The 25,826-nt window shown below is 39.1% G+C and overlaps 2 protein-coding genes across 3 annotated transcripts; both read left to right on the forward strand.

The window, feature by feature from the left end:
• Positions 1–2,402: 2,402 nt before the first annotated feature.
• Positions 2,403–4,153, forward strand: GJA5 (gap junction protein alpha 5). Its single transcript, XM_063304423.1, has one exon. It carries the CDS (start codon positions 2,412–2,414, stop codon positions 3,513–3,515), a length of 1,104 nt encoding a protein of 367 aa, XP_063160493.1. The 5' UTR covers positions 2,403–2,411; the 3' UTR covers positions 3,516–4,153.
• An 8,671-nt stretch (positions 4,154–12,824) lies between these two features.
• ACP6 (acid phosphatase 6, lysophosphatidic) lies at positions 12,825–25,826 on the forward strand. Of its 2 annotated transcripts, none has more exons than XM_063305504.1 (10): positions 12,825–13,241; positions 15,462–15,590; positions 15,669–15,799; positions 16,109–16,186; positions 17,994–18,080; positions 20,686–20,818; positions 22,509–22,609; positions 22,770–22,865; positions 24,367–24,526; positions 25,463–25,826. In XM_063305504.1, exons 1-10 carry the CDS (start codon positions 13,044–13,046, stop codon positions 25,601–25,603), a joined length of 1,254 nt encoding a protein of 417 aa, XP_063161574.1. In that variant the 5' UTR covers positions 12,825–13,043; the 3' UTR covers positions 25,604–25,826. The 2 variants fall into 2 exon arrangements, with proteins under 2 accessions (XP_063161574.1, XP_063161573.1); XM_063305503.1 differs by having other exon boundaries at positions 12,827–13,241; positions 15,459–15,590.

Consider the following 25,826-nt stretch of genomic DNA (forward strand, 5'->3'; position numbering starts at 1 on the left):
CCAGGATTGGTGGAATACGCAATCAGTCTCAGTAGAACTCAGTAGAACTGAAAAGTATGTTCCATTGAATTCCATGGTACTTACAAGCCGTGTTGGTTCCCAGCCATGGAAGCAAGGAGAAGGCAAACATTGGATTAACAATCTGGTTCAACAAGCTGTTGGGCACACAAGTGGGCTGCCAAGTAGGCTTTGTGTCAGGTTACGCCACAGCTATGGCCATTACAAATATAACAATGGTACAAGCTCCTCAAAGAAACAATGTTTCTGCAGAGAAAATTATTCCCAAATAGAAAATTTCTAGTTTGGATCATCACAGAATTAATCATCACAGAAATTAATTGGAAAGCAAATTTTTTTTCATCCATCCATCTCACAGAATTTCTGTGTTTATAAATATCCAACACTATACATTAATTATGAGATGAGCATCTAAGCAGGTGAAGAGAAACACTTTTGCAATAAGTAACTTTATAATTGGTTCCAGTCAAGAGATGCAGTCTAAAATGTTAGAAAAACAAAAAAGAATAAACGCTAGAAAAAACTTTCCCAAGTCACATATGAAACCAAAGTTAAACACCTTCAATGCTTTCCCTTTTGAACAAGCCTTCTTGCTTAAAAACAGACTTGTATTCGTTGGTCTTATATTATGCGTATGTCTTAATTATATCTCAATTGCTAATTAATTTAAAAACAAAAAAAACAGGAAAATAGAAAGTATGCTTAGCATCAGTGTTCCTTTGTAGACTCTTTAGCCACATATGGTTCATTGCAAGATGGCTTTATTTTGCCAGGCAAATGCACAGACATGCACTCTAAGATTATTTTTTTCAGGCCTGCATTAATCAATTACATCTAAGTTCCAGCTGGTGGAAAATATGGATTCACATTAAGATATGCATAAGGTCATACTTACTGCCGACCCTGTTCTGTAGGTTTGGTAGTAACATTTAGTCACCTTTCTTGTGGAAAAATAATAGAGTGAGCTATCAAGGGCTCCTATTTATATTTCAGCTTGTTCAATTTCAGCTAGGCCTTCAGGATTTTTTTTAATGAAGGGTTCTTTTTAAATTTAAAAAGTGTCTGTTCCTAAGGCAGAGAATAGACCTTCTTCTACAAAAGGAGTTCTCTGAAGCAGAAATTTATATGGGGTGGGATGCCCAGCTCATTGTGAGTTCTTCAAACAACTTTACAGTGCTCACTAGGACAACAAATAATGGTGCGCTGTGGCTTTCCCCTCACTCTCGTTCAATGCATGAGATCACACAAGTGACACGAGGTATAACTTTGAATCCTTTGGAAAGAAAAACATCCTTCCTTTGAAATAAAACAACAAAACATTTTAATAGTTGGATGATCCTGAAGAGGGTCATGGACATTTCAAGTACAACATCTATGAGTGCTTCCGGATTAGGATTTTATTTTGAGGTCACTCTGCCTCATTCGTAGGATATAACCAGGATCTAAACCACTGTGTCTCCCATTTATAATAAGCTGTTTCTCTGGACGGCAGATGTATGGTACCACCAGGCAAATGACATTCTGTAGCTATTCCATCTTTACCTTTTTAATTCTTTTCTCTTTTGGAGGAGAAAATGATGGCAGAAGCATCAGAACGGAGGGAGAGTGCAAGATAGAGGACTGCAACATCTAACCTCTTAAATAAGGCAGACAGATTATATAATAAAGCCTCAATTGGAAACACTAACCCATGTTTTCCTATTTATCTTCTGTCATTTTTCTTTTAACCAAGATAAACCAATGTATTGAGGAGTCAGAGATGGACAGCTATAAAACGCCTTATGACTGGCAGTGCTAAGAACCCTTGGAGTCTTTCTTCACAAGTGTTTCTCAGTGGGAAACCAGCCCTTCCTGTAGTTTCAAAAATGAGGGCTGGCCTTGTTCTAACTTCCCACACTATCCAGGTGTGTTGTGTGGCCACCAAAGGCAGTGGGATGATGATGCATATATGATAGTCTAAAGCCTGAGAATATGAACAAGTAAGGCAAAAGTCAAAGGGTGTATCACTTAAATTCCTGAATATATTTTGACACAATCATCCTATTTTTCTATACTGCATTGATTTAATGTTAAAACATTGCAAATAGATAATCTGCTTCCCTTATTACCTCTGTGATAATCTGCCTTTTATTGTGATATTTTAATGCCTTTTAAATCCACTCCATTTACAAAGGCTGACATCCTTCTCCAATGTGTCATTGAGATGTGATGGACTTCAACTCCAGTTATCAGTAAGACACTGCATTACCAATGCCCATCAGGAAAAGAATTAGAATCCAATACATTTGGATGGCATCAAGTTGGGGAAGACTTCACTGTGCAATATATTGTTCACCATAACTCCCTCTTTTGTTTCTTTTTCCCACAGACTCCAGTCTCCCAATTGAGTAAACATGGGTGATTGGAGCTTCCTAGGAGAATTCCTTGAAGAAGTCCATAAACATTCAACAGTAGTGGGAAAAGTCTGGTTGACTGTCCTTTTTATCTTCCGGATGCTTGTCCTGGGCACAGCTGCAGAATCTTCCTGGGGAGATGAACAGTCTGATTTCAAATGTGACACCCAGCAACCCGGCTGTGAGAATGTTTGCTATGACAAAGCTTTTCCAATCTCCCACATCAGGTACTGGGTCCTTCAGATTATCTTTGTCTCCACACCATCCCTGTTATACATGGGTCATGCAATGCATACTGTGCGCATGCAGGAGAAGAGGAAACTTAAAGAGGCCAAGGAAGGATCAAGGACAATACAGAGCAAGTGTGACTCTTTTTCCCAGCAGGATTATCCAGCACCAGAGAAGATAGAGCTGTCCTGCTGGGATGAACCCAGTGGGAGGATAATTCTTCAGGGCACTTTGCTGAACACCTATGTCTGCAGTATTTTAATCCGTACCACTATGGAGATTGCTTTCATTGTTGGGCAATATATGCTATATGGAATCTTCCTGGAGACCCTCTATGTCTGTCACCGGCAGCCCTGTCCTAATCCAGTCAACTGTTATATTTCTCGGCCAACAGAAAAAAATATCTTTATCATTTTCATGCTCGTGGTAGCAGCCTTCTCTCTCTTCCTAAGCCTGGCTGAACTATATCACTTAGGATGGAAGAAAGCTAAGCACACCTTCTCTCAGAAAATCAGCCCTACTCCAGCAATTGGCAAACTGGAGGAAGACTCTCAAGTGAAGACAGATGAAAGCTGCACCCCTCCTCCAGATTTTAATCAGTGTTTGGCCAACCCTACTGGGAAATATATCAGCCCTTTCAGTAACAAAATGGCCTCTCAGCAAAACACAGTCAACTTTGCAACAGAGAGGGTTCACAATCCAGATGATACAGGTGGAGAAGCCCCCTTTATCCAAGTAAACTACATGCAACATCCAGAAGCCAGTATAAATTCTGCACCAAATCTGACCCCCAATGGATACTTTCAGAACAAACGCAGACTCAGCAAAACTAGCCACGTAAGCAGCAAGGCAAGGTCTGATGACTTGTCAGTCTGAAGTGCTTCTAGTGGAGCTAGAGGAAGGGAAGAAGCTGTTACAGCAAATACCTGCAGTTAAGTTTTTCAAATCCTGCCAGTCTAAACTCCTGATCAATCAGCCAATTAATTCACGTTTAGCTGACATATTCCAAAAAAGCTTTTTGCATGGTTTGAATCCATCACTGTTCCAAAAGAAGAGCTGTTGCATTTCAAAACAGCCAAGCGGCTTTGGCAGTTACTTGGGGTTCTTGTACTTGAGGTGATTATCTCATATCCTGCACTAAGTTGGTATAATCATTGCAACATCCCCAAGAACCTTGGAAATTGTAGTCTGGGGACAATGCTGAGGAGTCTCTGTTCCAAGCCCTTGCACAGAATTATAGTTCTCAAGAATTCTTGACTCAGGAAGGGAGTCAAGTTATAATTCTGGAGAAAAACTCAGGGCATTTCCACAATCCTCTGTGGGGTTGGCTCCAGGCTAAATGGATTTCATGCTGTAATCTGTTTTTGTGAATTGAGTCAGTTTATTTCTGACTCTACTCAGGTTTATTTAAAACTATTGAAAAAAAATTCTTTTAAACCATGGAGGTTCTGCAAACTTTCTGGGCAGTCTGTGTTCTCACTGGTGATAACTATTGTCTTACCCTTCCCCTCAGGTCCTGGGCTAAAGCTAGCCATTACTACCCAACTCCATAGAAGTTCAAGGTCATGTTCACTGTCCTTGACTCTTTATGCATTGTTTACACTAATGCCTCCCCCTCTCCAAGTCCAGCCACCACAGTCATATTGCAAGCATGGATACAGCTATTGGGAAAAGTCAGAACATGTTTTACCAATGATGGGAGTATTTAAATGCAAAAATGGAATAGTGGCAGAGCAGGGCAATGTCTGATCCTTTGCTTATTTTTTTTTCTTTTACAACTGAACTTTCCTTATCTAACTTTCCACATAGCTGCTTTTCAGATTGTTTTGCCAGCCACCATACAAATGCACATAAACCCATATACTGAAAACACATGGATAAAGGGGCAGTAACAATTTCTTGGATTTCATCTTTGTGTGGAATGCGCTGAGAGGATTTTGTTATTCCATAGCAATTCAGGGGATGGAGCACTTGAATTACATTTGACATTCTCCTTTTGGTTAACTAGAGGATGAACATTGATTGACTCATGGAGGTTTCTGCATTTTCTGTGTTTCAAAGACAACAGATGTGAAGACAATAGCAGATCAGATTCAAAATGCTTTGTGAAGGATTTGGGAGAAAGGCTATGTGGGAATGTTACTGAGGTAGAAGTTACATAGCACTATTTTTTTTCTCTCCTCTGAGATGAAGCTCAGGCACTGACTTGCTAAATCTCAGTGTAACTTCAAGTTCTCATTTACAGTGCAAATATGGGGCCAAGGCCTACTCCACCTCTTTTAAAATAATTGGACCATTTGCAAGCACACCAACAAGCAATCTCCCTCCTCCTGGAAAAGTAAAATCTTACCTTTTTCTTGTCTCAAAACTATATAAAACACCATGCTAATACCAAGGAAAATACAATGAATCCTACTTGAATTTTTGATATATTTGTCTATAATACATCTAGAATTTTGAATGGCCTTATAGTATTAAATATGCACCATCTCAGCAAGACGGCAGTTGAAAATACTTTGAGTTATTTCAACAAAAATATTTACTTGATAAACAAAGTCTCCCAGTGAAATTAATATTCTCATATGAAAAATGAATTCTCTGTGGAACAGAAATAAATTGTGGGTTTTTAAATGTCATACTCTTTATTCTTTATTTTAAAAAAAGTGCTGCTGGGAACATAGCCACCGGGCTTGCATACATCAAAGAACAAAAAGGAAACATAAAGATCACAGAGGCAGACAATCTTACCACATCCAAACACCATGCTTCTCTTTAGTAGTTTTTTCAGCATGAGAGGGTCATAGGAAGACAGCTGTTAGTGATATCATAACATCCTGTGGAAAGCTTGGGGTCAAATTGGGAAGGTAGGTTTTCAGGGAGTTTTTAGGAATTTTCAGTTTCAGGTGTGGATCATTTTCTCACAACACAGGTGTGCTAAGCCTACGCTGAAGACTTACAGCACCTTTTTTAGCTTTCTGTCAGAAAGATGCCTATTAATTTTCAGCAATTTGTGGTGTGATGTTACTGGTATGATCCTGTTGAGGTCAGAGAATGCCTAAAAAGTTGGCTGCATCTTTTTATGAAGTCAACAGTACCAACGTCAGTTCTAGTTGTTGAGTAATTCTTGTGCTGAAATAGTAAGCAGCAGACACTGGTAGGAGATGAGAACTGGGGTAGCAAATGGAGGCCTAGTCAGGCAATTAGAGAAGGCAAGATCATTTTAAAGCAACCAGATCAGAAGATCCATATTCAGGAGTTCAGGGTGGCCAACAGATAAACAATTTTTATAGTATTTCTGAACAATCTAAATTCATGCCACACCTACAGGAAATACAATTCTCATGTGACAGTTGTATATTTCTGCAGCTTTCTTTGGGAAGTAGAAACATCTGTTCCTGGCCTTCAGATATTTGACTTCAAGCTGCAGAGGTGCTAGAAATGTCTGATTTTTTTTATAGGAAGCCAAAGGCCTTGATCTTTCATCTAAGACCTTAACACTTGATTCACATCTACTTGTTAAGTCACTATAGATTTTGCTCACACATGACTGTTCTAACTGGGATTTTTTTACTATGGGATATTAACTAGTGGGTCAACTACTATTGATACTTTTTTTCCTTTAAAAAGCCTGTGAACACTGTAATTTAGAATAGATGTTGCACTCAATACCACACAAGAAACATTTAACTTGCTCATGTGAACCATAATAGTTTGATATAGAACTAAGCTAAGGAAAGTAATTTCATCTTCCAGCTGTAACAATGTGCTCCACTTCATGTTCCAAAATATTTGTTTTACATAGTATCATAGAGTATATGGTGCACAAATGATTGAAGATATAGGAAATTAGTGCCCTCACTGTTTTCAAGGCAAGTGAGTATTTCCTCCTGTTTCTAGGGAAGGAAAGTAAGGCACTGGGAGTATTTGTTTTAGTGCTAAAGGGCTTGAGAAAGTTTGTGTCTTTAAGCTTCCCTTCTTTATGGTCTCTATTTTCTTCCATAATGTAAGCTCAGATGGGAAAATGCATGTTATCTTTGATTATGTACTGTGCCTTGTTATATTTTAATAAAGTTTGGGTTAAAACTTGTCTTACTGGCATTTTTGTTCTTAAGATGGTCTTGGTAGGAGAGTAACATTTCACCTAGGTGGTTATCCTCTTTGGATCCCTGTCACCCCAAAAGCTGACCTTCAAAATCCATCACAAAGTAGAATGGCTTCATCATTGGAATGAGGAAAGCCCAACGATGTTTTTGTTTTGTTTTTGTTACAACAAACTCAGCAAAGACTCCCAGCTTCTGTCCCCAGGCACATTAAAGACAAGTTTAGCAGTGTCTGTGTTTCTACAACCAGGATCCAAGTTTCCAGGCCTCTTTTTTTTTTTTCCAGAAACTCTATTTCTGAGATTAAAGGTAGAGATGAGTTCAGCTACAACATTGCAGCAGCCTGCATATAATAAGTAAGCACATGTTCTTTGACACAGCTTCAGATTTTTGTTTTGCTCATCTGGGCTAGATGCAAAAAAAAAAAAAAAAAAGTGAAAGATTCCTCATGCAATATACCTCTCTAAAAGCTTTGTTTTTGCTTTTGCACTTTTCTCCCTAAAAAGCTTTATTCTGGGACTTGGAGTATGGCAAGTAATGGCTTTATATGGGAGGGGAATAATTTCAGATCTAGAAATCCCCTTTGTAACATGCCACTGATTGATTTTCAGCAATCTCTCTTATACACTCACTATTCAAGAATAGTCATCCCAAACCTACATGAGGCTTTTTAAAAGGACCTGGAAGGGCTTCATTGGCCTAATTTGTATATCACACTAAGCCATGGTTTGCTTAACCATGTTCATAATTCACAATTGGCTCAGCTTCTAGATCATGCTAAGTCAATAATTATGGTTTTGAAACCATAAAGATTAAGTTCACATAATGTACTACACCCAGACTTGGAAGAATCTGGTAGCCTTAGATTACTTGCAAACCTTAAGAGAACTTGGTTGGTCTATTCATTTGCAGGAAAGATGAAATTGTTCAGAATCGTTTGCAGCAGAAGCACAATTCACTACACTGACATAATGTATTTCCTGCAATCCAGTGCTAAAACTTTGGTTCAATCTTACTGGATTAGGGTTAAGTATTAATTAAGCATCACCCCTCCTCCACAAAACCTTGCATAAAATTCACATCTGCTAATTCTTATGAAAAGAAGCCATTGTTGAAAGAATTAATATAATTTAAATAGAAATACAGATTGCTATATTAGCAGACTGTGACCAAAGCCATGCCCATTCAGTTTGGACACATTCAGGATGTTTCAGGATGGGACTTAGTATAGAGACAGCATTGGTTATGCTTGTTGATGACCTTTAATGGAGCCAGGATGGGAGTGGCTTTTGATACCATTGATTGAAACCAATGGATTGGTTGTGAAGTCTGAAAACCAGGGGCATCATTTTATGGTGGTTGTCCTTCATGGCCTGTTCCATGTGGTATTGATGAGGAGTAGAAGCTGCTTCCTTGCCCCTGCCCCTTTTGTGGGGTACCACAGGTTTTGACACTCCCTTTCCTTCTGTTTAACATCTATATGAAACCAGTTTGGAATTCAGAATACTCAATATGCTGATGATACCCAATTATATCTCTCAACTCTGAGCCGACCAAGTGATGTTGTCGGGGGCCTGTCCCAATGGCTGGAAGCTATGTAGGCCTGGAGATAGAGAAACCAACTCTGACTAAATTCTACTAAGATTAAGTGGCCGTGGATATTGGGGCCACTGAGATCTGGGAATTTTCCATCTTTGTTAGGTGCTAAGCTACAGCTGAAATTATCTCTCCCCAATGTTCTTTACCTTGGGACTCCTGAGATTTTTTACCTCACCCAACTTATTTACACAATTCCATCCACAATCCCACCAGGATTGCTATGTTTCTGAAAATAACATTCATGGAACAGCTGGGCAGACCAAGAATGTCTTGAATGCAGATACCACGATTCCCAAGATCAGGCTAAAGCTGTTCACTCACCCCCACCATCCTTTTTGCTACTAGATTTTCTTTCCATATCAAGGAGCTGGTTGGCAATTAAATTAAAATAGAAATTAGTTGGAGGGGGGAAATCATAAAAAGGCATGAAACTTTAAATAACAATTGCATGTTAAATCAGTCTCATGACAATACACTTGCTTCAGATTTGTCCTGAAGATAACTGAGTGCTTTCAAGTCAGCAGCTTATTAAATAAGATTTGGAGGTGGGATACAGATGGTGAAAATGCTCTGCCCTTGGTGCAACTATAATAAATTACTAAGTTGGGTTCTCAAAAATGCTAGCCGTGAACTGTGGTTTACTAAATTGAACTATGGTTTACTAAATCTAATAACGTTGGTTTATAGAACACACTGAATTATAAATTAATCACATTAGCTGGGTTTACACAACACTCTGAGACATAAATTAGCCAAACACATTTTAGCCTAATGTGGTGAGAAACCAGTCCTTGTTTAATAGTACCATAAGACTGTCAGGTATTTTTCTCTTCTATATTAATTTCTTAAATGTTATAAAATTGCAGATCCCTTCTAAAATGGTAAGAGCGCAGGCTCTCTCTCATGCACACACCTTTTTGTTCCCATCTAGTTCTCATATGTACCATTGATGGCTTAGTGATGAACAATTCCACCCATAATCTGTGTGACTTCCTGGATTCACAGCTCCTGCTTGAAAAGCAAATGGAGATTGTGTCTAGAAAACTCTTTGCACAGCTTCAGCTTCAGCTGTGTTTATCCAGTCAGGGATGGACAGATGTTAATGGTGAGGTCTTTTCTGACAGACACTTATTTTTCTCAGTTTGGTGGCTGATAGTAAATGAGGTGGGGTTTTTTTGTTTTTGTTTTCTCCATGATTGCAAAGGCGTTTAGTGAAGGGGAAGGGAGATAGTAGTATAAGAACCTGGGAACACAAGCAGAGCCCTGCTGGATTGGACCCCTGGCCCATCTAGTCCAGCAGTCTATTCTCACAGTGGCCAGTGGTTCGTGCTTGTGTTACTTTTGGATATTCATGAGGAAAACTTACCCTTTATACTTCCTCCCAATTAAGGATTTTGAGAAGAACTTAGAAATAGTTCTGTTCTGCATTATTAAAAGATTACTGTACAAATAAAACTGATATATCTTTTTGTTTGCTTGTTTACACGGATAAAAATGCTATATTCCATAACCAGTTCTCCATCATTATCTTTTCCCTGGTTTAAGGGTACTCATTTCAACCTTATGAGTTTCTTAAAGTTTCTTATATTTATGGATGCTGTTCATGAATAACTAGCTTAGACAGATAGAAAATAGCATATTATATCCTGCCACATAAAAAAGGAAGGGCCCTTTTTTCTTTCTTCAGCAGGAGGAGATCTACCTGACTTTGTAATTCACTTCCAAATCCCTCTATTGCCCTCTAGTGGTCAATGAAATTTAATATAAACTTACAATTTGAAATCGTATCAAATGCTAATGAAAGGCCCATCCTAATATGATAAATGGAATAAAACATAAAGGGGATCTCTTGTCAATATCCATACCACTAGTTTATCTTGATTTTTGCTTAAGGAAAGACAGAACAGATAAAGAGGTGGCATGAAAAACATACAGAAGTCCTTGGTGATGTTTTCTACTAGGATAGAACTGTCCTTTGAATATAACAGAAGCTTCCAGCTGGACTGGATCTTCATTTCCCAAATACGTATTGGAGAGGGATTAGTGGTTTCTCCCCTCACACTGCTGCATAGCCCTTTTGGGAAAGTTGTGCCTAACCCCCCCCCCCAAATATTCTAACAATTTGTTTCCCATAACACACTTGATGCATGAAACTTCTGTGTCTAGTATATTGACTGATCCTCTCCTTCCCCAAGATGTATGGAAGAGCTTGGGTAGAGAGTTAGGAAGCATATGCCATAGTTAAACCCCAGACCCTAATTTCACTTCTCCTTCCAGGATATGTTTGCCCAACCTTATCCACCTAAGGACCTTTACGTATATAATTAATCCCAGATATTAATTATCTATGAAATTAATCCCATGCTAGGAGACCCTTTTTGTTGTTTAGGACTTTTAAAAGGTTGTTGTATGCAGCATTTACAAAATTAATAGAATTAGTGATGGTATATTCTCATTATGGTACATATTCCTTTACCCTAATTTTCTCATTTCAGGGTTCTGTGCAGCCCTTTGCAATTTAGTGGTTTATAGATTGTTGGACTGTAATTCCAGTCTGTATACCCATTCCCCTGCTGACTGGCAAAGCATGGGGACTGTAGTCCAACATATCTGGAAAGTGTTCAGAAAGCTACAACAGGGAATTAAAGGCTTGATTCATCTATTTGCCTCATTTTCATTCACTTGGGATGTGTAACTCATGGCTTCTTTTAACTACTGTTCACTGACTAGCATGTTAAAAAAGAGTTGTTTGTCCAGATGGGCAGTGAAGAAATGCAATAAACAAACAAACAAACATCTTAAGGCAGTATTTCTCAACGTTGGCAAGTTTAAGATGTGTGGACCTCAACTCCCAGAATTCCCCAGCCAGCAAGGCTGAGTTTAACTCCACACATCTTAAAGTTGCCAAGGTTGAAAAACACTGTCTTAATGCAAGCTAAGAGCGAACAAACGTTCACATATGCTTTGATTTTCCCATCCTGCTTAGCAGAACCTCATGGGTTCATCAGTATTTGCAGGGGGGAAAAGCCAGACTCTAAAAATTTTCTGGAATGCTCTTCCTCAATTTGCCACCCTCCAGATGTGTTGGGATGCAACTCCCAGAATTCCTAGTGGCAGTTTCCATCCAAGCCATCTGGAGGACTCCTCTGGGTATTCTTGCCTGGGGGAAAATAATATTTTAACTAAGCATCACCACTGTACCATTACCCAACCAAAAAAAAACTGGATTTTGATGTCAGACACTAGAGTACTAATCATATTCCTCATTAGAACTCATGATATGGTTCTGACTTTTTTTATGAAAAAAAAATCTCTTTCAAGTCAAGCTCAACTGTTACTGATGATGTGGAATGTGGGTTTTTTTAACCAACAATATGCCAGGAATGTTGCCTTCTTCTGGGATGTTGCTGTTGTTGTTGCTACTTCCTAGTGTAGCCTATAGCCCTGACATTCCAGATGGTCTTCCATCTAAATACTAGTCTCTCTGGTGGAGGAGATGGGCAGTGACAAATTTGATTGATAAATAAATAATAAATATTAATCAGATCTAACCCTGCTTGGCTTTTCCAAAATCAACCAAGGTCAGCTAGGTGCTGCTAACTGCTGTGGACAATTCACATGTATAAATTAATTACTTGAATCCTTCCTCACTGACTTAGTGTGTGACTTAGCTAAATTGTGAACCAGGGCCTACTTAAAAATCCAATTATCTGATTCTCTCTCCCTGCCATCCCATTCCCTTCTTGCAGCATCCTAGTCAATGGACTTTATAACTGATTTTTCTCCATTGCAAGTCAGTATTCTGAAAGCATGCAGGGAAATCTGAAAGGCTTAAGTCCTGGCATTATTTTTAACTGATTAATTTAAATGAAATGAAAAAAATCTTAGAAAATACTGATAAATACTGAATAATGTTTAGACCGGCCAACCTCCATGTGCTGAGCCAATTACTCAACTGCTGTCATTTAATAAGTCCAGGTGTAAACAGATTCCATGGGAAATAATTGATTTTCTCACTATAGGAGAATTACAGCAGAAGCATTAAATTTGTGATCATGTTTCAGAAGGGAAATTGTTCCTAGTTGATATGCAATGTAAATCATCTCTCTGCCCCAGGTACAAAATAAGATCATTGTACTAATTTTAAAATCATTACCAGAGTTCCAGGTTGTAGGATATTTTAAACTGGCACTTTTTGCATCTATTTATTAGTGATTAATACGACGAAATTAATATGCAACCGACTTGAGCTACTTTGTTATACTGCGAAAGGGCACGCCATAACTAAGTTAAAACCAAAACCAAAACCAAACTCTCCCGCGGAACAGCCTCCAGCTCCCCAAAGAACCTCCACCCCTTTCCCCTACCTACAACAGCCACGTGACCGAATAAAATGAACACGCAGCTGCCGCACTGAGATGTTAAGTGCCCTGATGAACTCTGGGAGTCGTAGTTTTTTAGCGTTATTTGTCTCGGGAAGAAGGAACAGAAAAGAAAAAGGAAACCTCATTTCCCACGATCCATCTCCATCCCTAATAGGTTAGGGAGTTTCTTTCAGGAAGTCTTATCAGCTGGGTTATTTGTAAATCAGAGGATAAAAGTGGTTCGCGTTGCATGCCCAAGCAAAGGCAGAGAAGGACGCAGGCGGCTTGTCTTGAGAGATCTTCTACTTCCTCTTAATTTTTAAAGACTAATTTCCGTTAGCATGAATCTGTGGGCTCGGGCAGGCACGGTGGGCGCCCTGTCTTGTTACGTGCACAGCAGGAAGATGGTACTGGCCGAAGCTGAAAGGAGCACCACAGAGAGCAGCAGCAACAACAGCCAGCCAGAGCTGAAACTGGTGCAGGTTCTGTTTCGGCATGGCGCTCGCACGCCCCTCAAGCCAATCCCAGCCGTTCAGCAGGTGAGGAGGAGAGCGCTGGAGTCGGCGAAGTAGGGGCTGCCTTGCCCGCTCCCAACTGGAATGCTAGCGGCTCATACGGTCGGTAGAGAAAGCGCGGGTGGGAGCGATACAAAAAACCTCGAGTGCTACTGAGTTATCTGAATAAACTTGGTGGCAAACCTGTAAAGGAGACTGGTAGTTATGATTGCCTAATGCACTTCTCCAGAACTTTGGGTGTCAACCACGTTTTAGCTCGGTATGTGCTGCACACCTAGCCTGGGTGGTTAGTTGTGGTTCAGTGTGCTATTAGTTACTTGAGTAATCATGGGTAATCATGTTTTACAAACATCATCTGTGAAAGATGGTACCTGGCTTGGGAGATTTCTTCTTAGAAACAGTAAGTGCTGCTCTTTAAGAACGCTCCCCTTTTTCAGCTGAGCAGCAACAAAAGTTGCCTTCTTCTGTGGAGATGGCCTACCATGATCGGTAACCATGACTAAAGCACAAATAAGACAGAGGGTTGTTTTACTCATGTGGCAAAGTTCACTTTACAGTACATAGATCACACTATGAAAAGCAACATATCTTCCAATGGCAGAATTGCAGCCTAATAAAATTGATTTTCAAGGGAATTTTAGTCCCTACAGATTTGGAAACCATTTTTTTCAACTTGCTGATGTGGAATAATGATTCTGCATCCAGTGAATAACTGATAGGAAAAAAAATGGTATCGTGGGGTTTGGCCCACAAATCAAAGGACAGAGTTAAAAATGTTAGTGTTTATAGGTTCAGAGACAAGCATAACACAGTGCACCTATTTCATGGGCTGTGTATGTTACTACTCTTCATGGCAAAGCATTACATTGTTACACATATATAGCACATTCTCTAAGTAGTAACCTGTATTCAAAAACTGACTTGTCATTTCCCCAATTTGAAGTCCTCTTGACATGTATACTGAATTTATGATAGTTGCTTCTTTGCACTTGACTTGCTTAGCTGGAGATAATGGTGGAGGATATTCATTTGTTATAAATGTTCGTTAAAAAATTGTTATTTCTACACTCTTTCAGATATGGTGGACTGTAACTTTCATTATTCTCCAGTCCAACACATCTGGAAGGCACCAGGTTGTATACCTCTGACTTAATGAAAACACTTAATCTGTATCATAGCAGATTATTTATAAAGTAGGCAAGGAAGTATAATGCCTTCTCATCAGTTCCTATTTTAATAATAGTGTCCTGAAAAAGCCTTGTTCTGGTCAAATCATGGGTCAGAAATTCAAGATCTGCTATACAAACTATCATAGAGAACATCAGTAAATAGACTGATGTGCTGAAATAAATTATATGCTATATTTAGAAGTAAGCTTGAATGGGGACTATATTCCAAATGCATGAAATTGAAAGTACAGGTTGAATGGATGATGACTTTACTTACTTCTAAACAAGCAGCATTTATAAATTGTAGTTATTTATTTATTTATTTATCTAATTTGTCCCTGCCCATCTCCTCCCATCGGGGGACCCTGGGTGGTTTACAACGATCGATTAAAAACAACAACCATAAAATACACAGGATAAAAATACAATAATGAATAATATAAATAAAGGTAAAGATAAAGTTATAAGATTTAAATGGAAATTTAAAGGAACCATGAATTAAAATCCCACTTATTGATGCTGCCAGTTGCTTTTGCAACAGTAGTACTTCGATGGAATTTCTATGCAATAATTTCTAATAGTCATGGTTTGATGGTGTGTGGACAAGGGAAATTTCCTGAAAAAATACTTGCTGACATTGAACGCTAGTGACTGGTACATTACATATCTGTATTCTTGATTTTGCATACAATTCAATGGTCTGTAGGAGCCTTTTCCAACCCAGTGTCTCTTAATATGCTGGGGACAGCCAAATCGGAAGTATCTGAAGGGCAATAGATAGATAAAGCTAAACTAGATATTTAGTATCCTTTTCTGTATAACATTTTCAGTATTAAGGTTCATTGTAATAAATTTAGTTTTCCATTGTATCAGTTGTTGATTTTTGTTCAGATGTAGAAACTTTTCCAATAAAGTTGGTTTTCTAAGTCCTGTCATCCCAATCATTGACCAAGTTGGCTGGGATTCAGCTGAAGTTAAGCAGTACCTGAAATTGAGCAGTACCTGGAGGATCATATAAGCGATTTAGAGATTACGATTTTTTAATCAAACCTTTGTCATTTTGTTTTTGAAGCAGGTGGAGTGGGATCCTGCTCTTCTGGAGATCCCTGATCAAACAAAGTTTCATTACACAGTAACTAATCTCACAGGTGGACCAAGACCATATTCTCCTTATGAAGAAAACTACAGAAAAACACTGCTGAAGGTAACATATTTTGCTTCCAAAGCATTGTACTTTCCTGCCTGCTAGTGAGCAGTTTTAAGTGAAAATTTCTCTTTCCAGGGAGGTGTACTTGCGGGGCAATTGACAAAAGTTGGCATGCTGCAAATGTTCGCACTGGGGGAACGGCTAAGGAAACGTTACATTGAGGAGTCCAATTTCCTCTCATCATCATACAAACCTTCTGAGGTCTTGTAAGTTAGTATTTAGTAGTATATTTTATGTGGTATGCACTAATATTGAAGAAAGTGCAAGACCTGTTTTTTCCCCCAAAATAGGGGAAAAGGTGGGCTAGGCTAAGACAGAGCGACTAGTTCAATCACCCAGTGAGTGTCCATGGTTGAGAATGGACTAGAACTTGTATCTCTTCCCCGTCATAGTTCAGCCCCTTAACCTTTATGCCACATTCAGTTTCCAAAGTCTTACCTATAATGTTTGTAAGTGTGTGTTGGAAATAGTGGCCATCTCTACTTCATTTCATTGGCTACCTTCTGTCTTTTCAGCATCCGTTCCACTAATATTGTTCGGAATCTGGAATCCACACGGTGTTTGCTAGCTGGGCTGTTCCAACAACAGAAAGAAGGTTAGCAGTGAAGAGAAGCTTTTCACTGTCATGTTTTTTGTCCTGCTTCATATCATGTCTGCCACCATGGATCCTCACTTGTTTTGTCACACTGTCTAGGTGGCTCTTTTTATTTTACTTATTTTCTATCCCTTTATTATTTTTATAAATAACTCAAGGTGGGCAACATACCTAATACTCCTTCCTCCTCCTGTTTTCCCCACAACAACAACCCTGTGAAGTGTGTTGGGCTGAGAGAGAGTGACTGGCCCAAGGTCACCCAGCTGGCTTTCATGCCTAAGGTGGGACTAGAACTCAGTCTCCTGGTTTCTAGCCGATGGTCTAGTGGTTAAGGCAAAACTGGCTTTCTGTTGATTTGTTATTTCACACTCTGGCCACCTCTTCTCCATAAATGAGAAAAGAGTGATTTTGTGGGTGTGATTTTTTTTTTTTTGTGCAAAGGAGTGTGTTAGGTCCCATTCCTAGAATTCTTAGGGAAGAAGCTGTTTTTAATGAGATTTGTGTTTTTAGATTTTGCTCAGGTGGGTGGCCCTCAGTGTTCTCTTGCACCTGGAGATCATGATTTGACCTCAAACAAAATTTTCAGTTTCCAAAATGGACCATGAGTAAAAATAAAACAGAATGCTCTTTTGTGTAACTGACACATAGATTCTATAGAGGAAGTTTTGGAACCATGAGATTCAGAACAAGTTGAAAGACAACTACATTTTGTCCAAAAGTAGTAGCATGCCAAGGGGACTAATAATACATATTACCCATTCCCAACTGGGTGTCTTTTTCAGCTGTTGAACTTCTCCCATTTCCAGATAATGCAAGCTATGGTTCTACTGTTAACATTATGGAAGTTAAAGTCCATCACTTCTCCAAGAAGAACTTCAGGCTTCTTGAAGGGCTCCAGGGAGAAAAATGCTGAAAAATACAGTGGTATATGGGCTTTAGAGTGTCAGTTGTTGAGTTGACCTCTTGCAACTTATTTGCTTGATCAATATTTTGTGGTGCAGGCAGGTATTTATTTAGATTTTACTTCTTCCAAAAAATGATATACTGCCCTATCACCAGACAGTTCACAAGACGTAAAATATATAATAAAAGCAATCCAATAACTCCATAAGAAACTAGTTAAACTTCTATCATAAATTGAGGTGTAAAAATACTAAAATCCATTATCTAAAACCCCACCAAAAAGCCTGCCCAATGAAATCCAGATTCTGTGTGGAATAGATGGTCCTGAAACTTCTGGGGCCCAAGACATTTGAGGATTTATAGGTTACCGGAAGCAAATTTGCCTTATTTGCCTTAAAGCCTGTAAGATGTTAGTCATGAAATTACAGGGAGGAGCAGCATCGACTTGACCTTAGTTCTAGTTTGGTATCCTCAGCTTTTATAATAATTGTTAAAGGTTTTGATTTAAGACGGTGTGAGCTGTTAAATGCAAGAGTTAAATATATCTCTGGCAAATATCTGATGAAACATGTTAATGTATTGTATTTTATTTGGCATTTGGTACAATGGGTCTTCTTTAGTACAATTGTCGTCTTAGTTTGCTGCCATGATATATCATTGGCTTGGTGTAGTAAGGTACTTGGGAATAGAGGCATGTAGGCTTTCAAGAATAGAGGAAGTTCTTTATTGAGGGCTTTTTCAATAGTAATAGAGATGGATAGGAGGTTCTACAAATGTTTAAAATCCAAAATGTAGTTCAAGGTGGTTTTAAATTGTTATAAAGTGCATGATGTCTTAGTATGAATCCTTTACATCTTTGATATTACAATTTGTGAAAGAACAAATTTTGTTTATCACACAGGACCTGTTACCATTGTCACAGATGAAGCAGAATCTGAAATCCTTTATCCCAATCCAATGAACTGCCAACAACTGAAACATAGGCATAGGTGAGCTGCCAGTATATTTCTAACTGATGTCATTTTATGCATAGAATACATTGTGAGGTGTCAAAACCCAGCTGATACAACCTTTCCAAAAGCACAGCCTATAACAGCCTTGTACAAAGTCAGCCATGAATTCTAGTTTGTATTTCTGAGCAGTATAAGTTCAGTATATATAGAAGGCTCCAGGTTGGTGACAACTGATGTAAGACCTCTTCATTATCAAAAACAGCATGCATTCTCCTAAATTCATTGGCTATGCTGTTGGGAATAGTAATTAAATTTGGCTTGTTGGCTTGTACAGTCGATTTTCTTCAAAGAACGGGGGGCAGAGGCAGATACTTTATCTGTGGAGCAAGTTCTACTTTGCTTCTTTCACCATCATTATAGGGTAAGTGTAGGTAGCTGCAAAAGCCTTCAGCAAATGATTGTAACAATTAGGGTTAGAGCCCCAGACTTCTGAGGTAAGAACAACTGCAAAATACTCAAGCAAAAGAGAAAGAAAAGGGCTCATTAGCACTTCAGATCATGGCACTGTTTCACCAATTGCTACCGTAGCTCCCAGGCAGCTATTATAAACAGCCTTATGCACAATCTATTTGCATTTTAGAGAATGAATGAAGTCCTTTTAGAAGGTTCCTTGGGATTGAAATGAAAAAAAATCTAACTAGTATGGTAGCTAATAACTCTTAATCATCTGCTATGCTGATATTCAAAGAAAGCCAGCGATATTTAGTTCTTGGGACCTTCAATGATAGCTACTAGATTCTGTGTGTCATGAGCTCTATTTTCTCCATATACTATTATTTCAAGACAATTAAATGGGAACTAGCATGCTGCAAAGCATCAGCCTCGCACATAACCCTACTTTCAGGAATGCTTCTGGGCCCTGTTCTTAGGGAGAAAAAGAAATACTGAAGGCTGCAGCCCAGTGATGTATATTTCAGTGTCCCTACTCATCCATACAAAAAAAGTAAGAGGGGGCGGTAATGAGCATCTTGTACAGCTATAAAAGCGGTTAGAAAAAATCTCACCCATATGCCTTCTGATAAAACGGTTGCATTCTTATTGACTTCCATGGCCATTTTGTTAAGAGTGCCACAATCTACATTCAGAATCCATGCTAGAAAGCCTGGTCACTACTGATCCAGTTGCACTAAAAGGAGAAGGAGTATAATGCAAATTTCAGTTCTGTCATTCTTGATGAAGCCAATATAGTGATTGTAGCTTGTATAAAGTTATGACAGCGCTGAATGAGTGGTGGTTATGACCGGCCCTCAAGGTTCTGGCCATCCCACCACCCCCATGGTCTCGTGATTCTGATCTGGGCACTCAGCAACCGGCTTGCGCTTAAGATGGTTGCAGCGTCCTGCCCACCGTCACAAGATAGCGATTTGCAAGCTTCCCTGCTGGCTTCCCACAGGCAAAGTCAGTGGGAAAGCTCACAGGGAAGGTCGCAAGCTGCCCAGGTAAGTCTCCTCCATCCGCACACCCTCCCCCAGCTCCTCTGTGCTCACACCATACCAGCTGCCTCCACATCCTCGCACAGCCTCCGAGCCTCCCTGCACTTGCGCTGTGCCTTCCCCACCACTCGCACACCCTCTCCCACCCAGCAGCAGTCATCCCAAGCCCCACCACACTCAAACTGCTCCTCCCTTGCCACTCATGCACCCTCTCCGAGCCTTGCTATGCTCACGCCACACCACTTACACACCTTCTCCCACCTGGCAGCAGCCAACCCAAGCCTCCCCACACTCACAGCGCACCTTCCTGGCCACCCGGGCACCCCCCCATTCCCTCTCCCACCCGGCAGCGGCCACTTCCCTGCTTGCCTCCTTGTGAACCGCCTGAGACTTGCAACTTTCTGCCAGCTTCCCCAATGACTTTGGTTGTTGGAAGCTGACAGGAAGTTGCAAGGAGGTGCTTGCTTAATGACCCATGATCCTCACTTAACAATGGCAACAGGGACTGCTGGGATTGCCATTGCTGAGCAATGTGGTCATGTGACATCACACTTTACAACCGCATCGCTTAGTGACAGAAATTCCAGTCCCAACTGCCATTGTAACTCGAGGACTACCTGTAGTCATGGGTGGATGGATGAAAGGATAGATCCTGAAGATTCTGGTGTTTTCTTAAACTACAATGTAACAAACACTTTTCATTTTTTTTTACTTAATTTTCTTTTTTTGAATGAAGATAAGTAGAAATTTAGTCTTATATCTGTTTGAATGAGGTCTTGCTCTTTTGAAACTGATTTTGTATCTTAGTATCTTCTATAACCACACATGTTTTGAAAATGATGCAGAAAGAGTGCTTCAAAACTTGAATAGTAAGAGTCTTAAAGTAGTTGCATCTTTTTTAGGCTACTACAGAAAGCTGAAGAAAAGACCTTACTGAAGTGAATAACCTAAAGTTTTATACTTAACAATGTTTATACTGAAACATGCAGAACTATACCTTCAGTCTGAATTTGACATTGCTATACCCATAATCCAAACCCTTTCTTTTTGAGAGGTGCAAGCACAAAAACTCACTACATTTACTATTGATTTTTCTGACTCAAAGCAATATTTAACAAGAGCCTGAAGCACTTTGTTTTTCTTGACAGAGATAGATTGGCTAGTGTGAATTTGCACCAAGACATAGCTGAAGATCTGAAGAACATTAAACAAAAGATGGGCATTAGCAATGAGCAAGAAGTAGACTTCTTCCTCCTCCTTGACAACATTTTTGCAGAACAGGTAAACTTCCTGTTTTCTTTAGCTATCAAAATGATGTACACAATTCTATGTGAAAACCCACACTCAAGACACTGTAATCAAGCATGCAAGAATCCTCATTGCAGAAGTAGGAAGATGGGTAAACATTCTAGCATGTGAGGGAATCATGTATCTTCCTTTAAACAACACAAAATGCATTCTTTTGCAAGTCTTAATCTTTTTATTCTCATCCTCTAACCAGCTGTACTTTGCATAAATGCTTGCTCACGTTTATTGCTTTTCACTCTCTCCCTACCCCCACCACATGTATTTTCAATGTCTATTTTTGCTTATAACCTTTTTATTATTATTAAATGTACCTCTTCATATATGCTGGATTTATCCAAGCTGGTGTCCATCTGCATTGGACTTCAAGTCTCATAATCCCCAGTCTGGATATTATAGGAATTAAACACAGATGGGAGGACAGCAGCTTGAGAATATTTGGCACAGCTTTTTACCAATGTCATATTATAATATAGGACCAAATAATACATAAACAGTTCCCATATTGAAATTAATATGAATTAGGCCTTTGTGTTAGGTTAAGGGGTACCTTTTAAAGTGCAGCTGTTTTTCCCTTTCAAACTTGCTGGATGTGATAAACCAAGTTAGACAAACCACACTCTAGTTCAAGATGGGACAGTTTCCCAGATGTCTGCTAAACAATCCCCCCCTCCCCAATTTCCCAATAAAATGTATATTGGGACCAAGAAATAATGTATGCTGATTTTCTTTCTAAAGATGCTAACACAGAAACAAGTGCAAAACTACTTATTTAAGCTGGGTACATACTACCATGGTACATACAGGGTTAGTAAGTTAGTATTTAGTAAGTACAGGTTTTTGAAATGCTTTGTCTTTAGCAGCAGCATTTAAAATTCCACTTCCATTTTTCTATATTCAGGGTTTGCTTTCTATGTTATTTACCTGACAAAATCTTTGAATGATAGATTTGGAGATCAGTTAATGTAAAAAACTGCTCAGGCTTTTTTTTAAGACGTTGTTATCCCACCTTTATTTTTTTTAATAAATAACTCAAGGCAGCAAACATACCTAATTCTCCTTCCTCCTTCAATTTTCTCCACAACAACCACCCTGTGAGGTGAGTTGGGCTGAGAGTGACTGGCCCATGGCCCAAAGTCACCCAGCCAGCTTTCATGCCTAAAACAGGACTAGAGCTCTCAGTCTTCTGAACATTTCCATTATTCCATAAATTGAAAATAATACCTGAACACACATTGCCATTTTGTTATGCAGCAAAGTTCACTGGTAGATAAGTTTTTTTTCTAGGAATCTTGGTATGCTATGAATGGCATTTATCTCTAGAAAGTCAGAGTTCATTGCAACATATTTAAAAATCATACTTGCAGTACCCAAATTTCTAGAGTTTTCAAGTTTTGTTCCAGACCAGCATTTTTCTGTTTTTGAATATTATGGTCTTAATTTAGATTAAGTATGTCAGCGTATCTAGATTCCTGACCATAATTCTATTATGGGCAAAGGAAATGTGCTGTTTTTCTATCACCTAAAATGTATGTCAAAATTACTACTAGGTACTAGTCTCAAGACATCAAGTAAAAAATGCAGGCGTATTATCCATGCTAGTGATCTGCTTATCACTTCCAGCTGACTTGTATTTTGCTTAATTCACATAACGTTGTCTTTTCAGGCACATGACCTACCAAGTTGCCCTGTTTTGAAGAATTTTATGCAGCTAATTGAGCAGAGAGCTGTTGACTCGTTCCTTTATGTTACAAAATACAGTTCAAGGTGAGCATGGGGTGGCTGAGTGGCAGCATCTATTGGATACTAATATCTTTAAAGCCTACTTTAGGTTCTCTTATGTGTTAAACCAAGTATGTAGAACTGTTAAAGAGGCTATATATTCAAGTCTTGCTTTGAAAGTATCTAATATTTTTGTTTCCCATAGGGAGATTCTTCAGATGTCTGTTGGTCCCCTCCTGTATGCAGTAGAGGAGAACATTCGGAAGGCAATAGAATCTTCCTCTTTTGATAGTAACACCAGGTATGATGTTAGTCTCCCTGTCTTCACTTGCAACAGAAAACATAATCCAGAAGTATTGAAAGATTACATGGACTATTTCACTGGACACATCTTGCTAGTAAAAAATCTGTATAGGTGGTTCTTATCTGCAATTGATAATTAGAGACCAGAACAAACTTAAGATTTTTGGGTATCTGCAGTTTTGGCTTTGCTTTTTATTACTCTACACATGAACAAAATGGTGGATGGACTTTTGCATAGGGTTAGATTTGCAATGTACCTACTTTTACTCTTCCTCCTCACTGGGTCATCTCAGTTATGAAACTCAATATGGTTTCCTCACAGCAGCTGGCCTTCAGTGATTTACCCAGCTGGTGATGGAGTGGCCTCATTCATGCAGTGTGGCTCACTTGGGCTTCTCTGCTTGGTGTGACTTTCAGTGAAAAGCCTCTCAGTTGTGTAGCTGGACACTAATATTGCCTGCAGACCATTTGCAGCAGCTTTCAATTTCTGTGAGCTGTCTGAACAGCAGTAGCATCCATTGGCATGATGCAGAAATTATTGCAAGTAGTATGTAGGAGTTCTAGTGTCCAGTGACCCTCCACCAAGATTGTGAAAGAGCTGCATGGAGTGGAGAACCTAGAATGAGTTACACAGGATGAGTGAGAAGATGTCCTCCATCAGTCAGACAGCAGATTGCTCTCATGAAGGCTAGGTACTACAGGGAAGCAACATGGAACCTGGTGACTGTACTGCCATGTGACATTCAATACAATCATGCAAGAAGACTGAGCCAGTACAGGTATGCTGTATGGACAACTACTATGAAAGAAAGAGAGAGAAGGTGTATGTTTGGAGGAAGAAAAAGATCATAGGCTTCTGAACATAGCCACCCAATTCCCAAAGATTCACAGTCTTTATTTGTGGTCTTGTTACTGGAAATTTTATGCTACAATGGACCACTTATGTATGATGAAAGCCTTCTATATTACACAACTGTAAGAAATATGGATAAACATTGGAAGACACTGGTGATTAACTGGGTTAAAGGAAACTTTTGTTAGTTCTCACATGTCTTGCTTGCATTCCTTATCTATGACAATTCTAATATTTTGGGTTTGTCTTTACATGCTTTAAATTGGGATCAGCTTTTTAAAGGTTCCTTGTAAATGGCTTGAATTATTTCTAATACAGATCACATGAGCTTTTGTTTCACAGTAGCTACTGTGAGGTACTTGAATGGTTCTGCCAGGTGGAAACTTTATTTAATTCAGTCACTTCTGCTTGTGTGAAATCTTGTTATTTATAGAACTGCTATCCTGTGTAAATGGAACTACCTCACAGAATTGCTACTGTGAGAATGAAATCCCTGAAAAACGGTGGGGTATTTTATTTTAAAATATTAGCTCACTTTTCATGAAAAGTAATCCTAAGTGGAATGAATATATATGTAATAGTAAAGTAATTGCTTATACATTGAATGTGTTAACTTAAAAGTAAGTTATGCTTGTTTTGCATTTAGGAAGCTCATTCTCTATGCTGTTCATGATGTCACACTCTTCCCGTTGCTGATGGCTATGGGGGTCTTCAATTCAAAGTGGCCTCCATATGCAGCAGATGTGACTCTGGAACTCTATCAGCATTCCAAGGACTGGTTTATACGACTGATCTATAATGGAGAGGTACAAATTCTGTGCTGATGCTTCTACTACATGGATACCCTTAGCAAGTGTCAGGTTGTACACGTTTCATCTGAATATTCAAGCAACATAACAGAACAAATAGCTTTTTAAAAACGGCATATTGGATCTTTGCCATCATGCTTTCTTCAATCTCTGCCTTGTTAAAAATTTAAACAATCAGTACTATTCCTGTACTAGATTGCTTTTGAAAAAAGAATCAAGAATGACGTGCTTTACAACTTGGGTCCATAACTGCAGGTACCAATGTGGCAATGAACCCTTCCCTAGATGCCATCTGGGTTCTGTATCTCATTGGATTTGTTTCGTTACTGTTCAGAGCAGCTGTTTTAGGAATGGGCAAGCTCCTTTTTCTCCCATGGCAATTGGCACATCCGTGAAAAGCTTTCAAAATTTGTAATGGGCCCAGTTACCAAAAAAGTTGGGAGTTGTGCTCAAAAATATATCCAGTGGCAATTCAAGGTGCTGATTATCACCTTTAAAGCTGTACATGGCATGGGACCAGGTTACCCACAGAACTGCTTTTCCCTGAGAACTGCTGTCCATCCCACTAGATTGTTAGGTGGGCTTGTTTCAGGTCCCCTTTTTTAAATGTTGTCATCCGGTGGGACCTAGGAAGCAGGCCTTTTCTGTAGCTGCGCCTTCCTTGTGGAACAGCCTCCCTCCTGAGTTGCAGAGAGCCCCTATCCTCTGGATGACTGCTAAGACTTGGATTTTCCCCCAGGTGCTAAGTTGGGAGCGGAGGGGAGCCCGATATTTGTGGTTCTGCAGTGGGATTTTTATCTTGGTGGTTTGAATTGTTTTTTATCTTTTGTTATGTAATTGTTAGCCACCCAGAGTTATTTTATATAAGGGTGGCCATAGAAATCTTTTTTAAAATAATAATATATATGTGTGTGTGTTTTTTTTTTACTATAGGAGCTGATTCCAAGAGGGTGTAAAGATGGTTTCTGTCCACTAGAAGATTTTTTAAATGCTCTTTCAGTATATAGCACAAAGCCACTGGTATATAAAATGATTTGTTCCCAGACAGAAGAGGCACTTTTACAACACAGTTGATCAGGAAGGCACAGCAACCTTGTTACTCTTTCTAAATAGTGTAAAAGTAATGTATTATTCATTGTATTTTAACTTGATAGCTTAAATAGATAGCAACCAAAAGCTTTTTATAATGGTGAAAATGGATGTTGGTTTCACATTCTGGAAATGAGCAGAAGTAGTAAAATGAAAGCTATTTTGGAGAGGGCATACTATATTACTACCTACAGGGAGTATTGATGGA

The sequence above is a fragment of the Candoia aspera genome, chromosome 5 (assembly GCF_035149785.1).
Source record: "Candoia aspera isolate rCanAsp1 chromosome 5, rCanAsp1.hap2, whole genome shotgun sequence".
In the NCBI taxonomy this organism is placed as follows: domain Eukaryota; kingdom Metazoa; phylum Chordata; class Lepidosauria; order Squamata; family Boidae; genus Candoia; species Candoia aspera.

Coding starts and splice junctions, on each gene's coding strand:
- ACP6 (XM_063305503.1), top strand. CDS start 13,044: ATGAATCTGTGGGCTCGGGCAGGCACGGTGGGCGCCCTGTCTTGTTAC. Junction 20,819..22,508: donor ACAACATTTTTGCAGAACAG/GTAAACTTCCTG, acceptor TTGTCTTTTCAG/GCACATGACCTACCAAGTTG. Junction 24,527..25,462: donor GACTGATCTATAATGGAGAG/GTACAAATTCTG, acceptor TTTTTACTATAG/GAGCTGATTCCAAGAGGGTG.
- GJA5 (XM_063304423.1), top strand. CDS start 2,412: ATGGGTGATTGGAGCTTCCTAGGAGAATTCCTTGAAGAAGTCCATAAA.